A 6,390-nucleotide genomic window follows, 5' to 3' on the forward strand; every position below is an offset into this window, starting at 1 on the left:
TCTTGTAACACTGAAAACGCAGGGTTAGAACTTAAGTTAGCCTGTTAAACCCAAAATCCTACTTTGTAGTACAGGCCTCAGCTGCTAGAGAACACAGTAGATGCAAAGATTTAAGAATATATTTGCTGAATAATTTGAATTGCCTTATATACCTTCCAATTACACCACTTTGTTACAGGCACAACTCCTTCCGTCGTCAAATGAACTTATCCAATCCCGACTTCAACCCTGCTCAGTTCCAGCGCCAGGAGTCTTTGTCTGGTTTGGGTCGGATCAAACCAGAACTTTACAAGCAGCGCTCAATAGATGCAGAAGATGGCCATAGAACCTCTAACTGTGGGCGCCTTCACTTTATCCTTAAGTTTGACTTTGACCTGGAGCAGCTGATCGTGAAGATCCACAAGGCCCAGGACCTTCCTGCCAAGGACTTCTCAGGGACCTCTGATCCTTACGTCAAAATCTACCTGCTGCCCGACCGCAAAACCAAGCACCAGACCAAGGTGCACCGGAAGACACTCAACCCGGTTTTTGATGAAGTGTTCCTCTTTCCTGTGGCGTACGCAGATCTGTCGAATCGTAAGCTACACTTCAGTATTTACGACTTTGACAGGTTCTCTCGCCATGATTTGATTGGCCAAGTGGTGGTGGACAACTTCTTGGATCTTTCCGACTTTCCCCGGGAGACAAAACTGTGCCGGAACATACAATATGTAACCTCGGTGAGAACTAGCTTCTTTACATTCTTTGACTGTCCATTTTACTCTCTCTTCTCTTTGTCATATTAAGGCCACATTTATTACATTTACTAAACGTTTTATTATTTATTGTCAGTACCATGAGACTTGATGGCGAGACCGACACTATCTGTAGCTCCCAAAATCCCTTGTCCTTTTTTCAGTCTGTAACAAATCTGCTCAAACAATCAAAAAGAGCAAGAACTCCTGTAAAACCCTGTTATAACAGCAGAGGGAAGGAGATAAGTCAGCGGACTTGTATCTCATTTCCCCTCCAAGTGGAACTCATCTGTGGTTTCAAGAGGCAAAGACATAAAAATATACTTAGACACAGTTAATGTTTAATGAAACCAGTAGGGAACACTTGGGGGTAGTGACCCAGATCTACACATAAGATTAGGGTTGGTTTGACAGAGATACAGTGACACTGTCTATATTACATTATTCACTGGAATAAATCTACAGCACTGGTACACAGAGTAACTCAGTTAGGAAGTTAGATCCTCCTATCAGGGAATTTGTTATATCTTCCCTCCTTGTTGAACAAGAGTTACAGTATGGGATAGACATTTTTGTTGTTGTTTATGGGCAAATAGTGTCAGATCACACTGATTATGAGCAAATGTAATCTGTTTATGGAATCGTAATGGGTGGACTAGGATTAAAAGACTGTTCTGCATATTTAGTCATTTGTAAGTGAAGCATTGCTTCATTGTGTACGGAAGTTTAGAAGTTAAGCCTTACACTAATCATTGAACAGAAATCATAGCATTTATTCCTCAAAACATACTCAAAACAAACTAGTGTATAATCTGATTTTTAGGCTGGTGAGATATGCAAATAGATTTAGCAGAGTAAAAACTCCAAATGAGAAATTCCGTGTTTCATTTAAAGCTGGTATCAGACTTTATGTTCATATTCATCTTATTCACGCTGCTGTAATTAGGCCATTTGAACAAAGAGATGCTGAAGTCAGGTAGACAAGTGAGTCAAGGACAAGGGTGGAATAATTAATTTCGTTTTGAGCCTGTAAACAATTTACAGAATAAAAAATAGGCCAAGGCTCTTGATTATGGATGCAGTCGATGTTTTCTGTGCTTTGTCTTTGTACTGCAAAAGTAATGACATATCCATTAGTCGTACAGAAATAGTTTGTGTTTAGCACAATAAAACACGCAACCAACATGGCGGTGATGCTATACACCTGCAAAACATAATCAGTTGTCATTGTAAGCTTGCTTGCATGATGATGTTTGCATTTAGCTCAGTTAGCAACGCCTCACTGTTACCATACGAGTGTAGAGGTTGTTGTGCGCCAAGTTGAATACATGCACTCAGGCAGGTAAACGATGGCTGTAGCTTCTGAGTGTGAAAAGTGATGCTTGTGCAGAAATGCTTTAAACCCCCCTTATTAACTATTCGTAAACTGTTTACTGTAACATTTCTGTAATGAAGTGCCTTGATATTAGTTGTTGAGGTACCTTGCTGATGCATTTGTAGTCAAACCATTTACTTTTTCCCTTACCTCTTGCCGCAGCCCTTTGCTCTGAAACCAAAGACATGATAGTGTGAGTTACATTTTTCAGTTTAGTGGATTTTGCCCTGATTGCAATTCCAGAACCAAAGTGTCCACCAAACAGAACATGTCCTTTTGTCCTATTATGCAACTCCTGTATCAATTGAGCATTCAGTGCAATTGTGATTTTTCTTTGTTGTTTCTGTTCCCTTGTCTAATAACTGTTGCAAGCAGCATTTTACATGCAAATGATTAATTAAGAGTGTTTACATAGCTGAAGATGGTAGTGTGTATTAGACTTGTGTTCCTGCTTTTATCTGTGATTCTGTTTATAAAAGAGGCCCATACGTTTGCACGTCTTTAGAAAAGCATCTGACAAATACAGTGCATATGAACATGTGTGCCAAAGTGTCAGGATTGTGACCACCACTCAGCCTAATTTTGAGGCTTTGAAACTTACAAGGCCAACGCAGCTGCTCCTCATCAACTAATTAAGTTCAAAGAGAGAAAATGATCGTTAGCGGGGCCAGCGTTAAACCAGTTCTGACCTGTTTGTGCCTCGTTAACTACAGTGATGTGAAGACGCAGTGGGACAACACTCCCACCTCATAAACACACACATACTAATCTCGTTGGTTCACAAATATTGTTTCCACACTGCGCAGACTCAACAGCATTGCCAACTAAATAAGGTCAGTCTAATTGGGTCAGGCCCTCCTCTGAGACTTTCAATATGTGATGTATAGCTGTCCTGCCTTGTATGTCCAAGTCATAAGGCGTCCACTTTCTAGATATAATGCCTTTTTAACCATCCACCTTAACACCATAGATAAAAATGGACACTGACAGACATCTCCAACTCTGCATAGTTTACCTTTACCTTTATTTTCGTTTTAAGCAAGAGGATATACAGTATAGTTCAAGATGTCAAACTCAATCATACGTGAACTTTAGTTATAATGAAACAGTGCCATTAATACAGGTTCTACTTGACTGAATCACCTGTAGTTCAGGCTGCAAGGCTGAATTAGAAGTCGCTTTCTATTTTTTGAATTGGTGAATGGGTTTTTTGAACAAGAACACCAACTTTGGCAGATGGATAGTTTGGATTGGTGAAGCTGTATGTGGTCGTTATTAGGTTGAGTTTGGTTATCACTGAAGTATATTTTTAACCTGTGTCACATCAAGTCAAGAATAGACCAGAAAGAGCCCTCGTACTATGAAAAAGATCACACTCAACACACGTAAAACAACGGACATGTCAGCCTCTAGAAAATGAATGAAATCAACTGGTAAATGGATACATTTAAACACAAAGGCCTCCATCACATAGTTTATATTGGGTCCACTGACTCAACTCTCTGAGAGCCACTGTCACACAGTGGGTGAACAGAGAGGGTAAAACTATCTCACTCTTGCTTATCACTAGGAAATCATAGTTATACACTATTCTATCAATTTACAGTGGAAACCGCATTTTCTATTTTTTTAATGTCACAAGAACAGGAAGAGAGCGAGATCATGCTGAGTTGCATGCTGAACATTTTGTAAATGTTTTCAAAGTATTTTCTCCATATATCTTAATATAACCCAATCTGACTTTTAGCTGGTTAAATTTCACAGGATTAAAAAGGATTTTTGTAAAGTTGCTCGGCAGGTCTTTTATTTTTATTTTGCTGCATTCATGTCAATTTTGTAAAAAATTAAAAAATATGACGTTGACGGCTTGTACAGCAAGTAACGTTAATCCAAACTGCAACTTGAGTCTCTCTAGCCTTCAGATTAGGCGTCCATAAACGAGGTTACACGTGTAACTGTGCTTCTCTGTTTCCAGAAAGCAGTCAAAGCCCAGAAATCTGTTAAAACAATCCCATGTTTTTATATGCATGCACAAAATACATAGATAATGATTGTTCTCTCTTATTTTTACAGAGAATCAATTTGATTACTCAGATTTGTGTCTGCACAGCCATGTGAACGTCTCAGGATTTTAGGTCTATGAGGGAGGTCTAAAGAAAAATATAAAGTTTCTATTACCTCTTTCACTATCCCCAGCAGAACTAGGTTACCTCCCTTGAGGTTGCAGATTGGGACCCCATGTTGGTCCTCTCTCAGTGTCTGTGCATTAATCATGGCTCTTGGCAGTGAATGAACCCCTAGCCATTGCAGGCCATATGCACTGGACTCTAATGCATACATGTTTCTGAGTTGCATGCTTATAGACATCAGAGCCATGATGTCTATAAGTTATGGTTATATATATAACGTTAGGCATAAAAGCAAATTCTCAAGAGCTTGAACCTGTTACTCTAGCATGTTGATTTTTAATTAAAATTAACATATTTTTAGAGTTTTTATAGCCACAAGCAAGTAATAGAAAGATTTTTTGTGAATTTGTGTCAGAGTTATAACACTTGTTATGTTGTTGCTGTTGTTGCTGTTAATGTGATTAATTACTGGAGCAGCTTTTGAAATCCTACTCTGGAATGCTTTGCTGGCACAGGAAGGAATGCAGCTTCACTTTGTCTTCTATTTTTCAGTAGCACTGCAAAGGACTTCAGTCATATTTAAAAAAAGATATTATACATACGGGGATTTTAGCGATGATGAATTAGGAAAAGGTTAAAATGGCCAGATTATATATCAAGACGCATACTTTTCGTTTTCATCAGTGGATTACCAAATGGGTGAAAAGGAAGTTCTGCATAATATTTTCCTAAAACTAAAAGCTTACTGACTGAACTGCTTCAGTTATTTTGGGAGTTTTGTCTTTACTCACCTCTTTTCACTTTCTATGTGTTTACAGACCACTCTGCATTTAATCATAAGTTATTATTTATCTCTGGCTCCCACCCTCACCCTGAACTCAGATGGCCGCCCCTCCCTGAGCCTAGTTCTGCCGTAGGTTTCTTCCTGTTAAAAGGAAGTTTTTTCTTCCCACTGTTGCCACGTGCTCTTATGATTGTTGGTTTTCTCTATATTATTGTTGGGTCTTTACCTTACATTATTTTTATATAGCGCTTTTCTACTCTCTCAAAGTACTCAAAGCGCTCTATACAACATGCCACATTCACTTTCTTCTAAACTTTGAGTGCTTCCTAACCAGGGATTGAACTGGTCAGTAGGTGACCTGCTCTACCTCCTGAGCTACAGCCACCCCACTATTACCTTTACATTTAAATGTAATTTTGTTAGTTACATAAGAGTTTGAAAATTCATGTTGTCCAGCTAAACTATACTAATGGAAACATAAACTGGAACAAAGAGCTAAGACTCGAGTTCCGAAAGAAGAAGAAAATCTGATATAAACAATAAATAACTAAGAACAAAACCAAAAAGTAAAAAAAAATTTAAAGCCCAAGAAAACTCAAAATTCTGGGTTGGGGACTCAAAACCTTGATAAGCCCTTTCTATATGTTATCTGCATTTTCTCCCTTGAGCTATGCAGCTTCCTTGAATTATTTGCTTTCCAGCAGATGACTTTTTGCCAGATAGACGTCTCTGTCCTCTTTGTTCTTAGCGAAAGATTTTTGGGGACAGCAAGGACAATAAAGAGCTCAGAGCCACTGTAACCTGCAGCGTCTGCAGGGCCAGTCAATACTATTGACTGCAATCTGCTTGGCCTGTAATTAGGACAATGATGAATGGGGTCAGCATGTACATTCAAAGTGTGAGTGTGTGTGTGTGTGTTGTTAATTCAGTAAAGGAGCTTTCCATTTCCCGACAAGGTCCTTTATCCATAATAATGGCATTTTTCCTGATTCATTATAAGATTTCTACGTTTCTTAAGTCTTCCTGTAAAGGTATATGCTTTATACGTACATGTACAATGTATTTATATTGAGACAATAAGAGTATGAAATGCCCCCCAAACTGTTCAGTAGCTTGTTATACAAAGCAAACAACTACTGGTAAATTCTACTTCATGTTCATGCATGCACTCAAAACGTGTACTTGCTAAAAACGCTGAGAGTGTATGTGATTGACCTGAAAGGTATGTATCTATTCTATAAAACAGTCTTGGACATCCTCACCGGGTTTAATGTTCAAACCCTTTCCATGCAGGTAAAGTCTAGGCTTGCTTGTCCTGTTCAGACACCAATGAAGGTCATAGGAAACAAATAATATCCCATTCAGTGT

The 6,390-nt window shown here is 38.7% G+C and overlaps 1 protein-coding gene across 1 annotated transcript in view; it reads left to right on the forward strand.

Annotated features, from left to right (window-relative positions):
• Positions 1–6,390, forward strand: part of syt9b (synaptotagmin IXb) — a 68,775-nt gene that overhangs the window by 34,659 nt on the left and 27,726 nt on the right. Inside the window, exon 4 of the mRNA XM_005739089.2 lies at positions 179–719. Within this exon, the coding sequence (XP_005739146.1) occupies positions 179–719 (541 nt within the window). The remainder of the gene's footprint in view (positions 1–178; positions 720–6,390) is intronic.

This window comes from Pundamilia nyererei, unplaced genomic scaffold, assembly GCF_000239375.1.
Source record: "Pundamilia nyererei isolate P.nyererei 1_Seehausen unplaced genomic scaffold, PunNye1.0 scaffold00089, whole genome shotgun sequence".
Taxonomy (NCBI): domain Eukaryota; kingdom Metazoa; phylum Chordata; class Actinopteri; order Cichliformes; family Cichlidae; genus Pundamilia; species Pundamilia nyererei.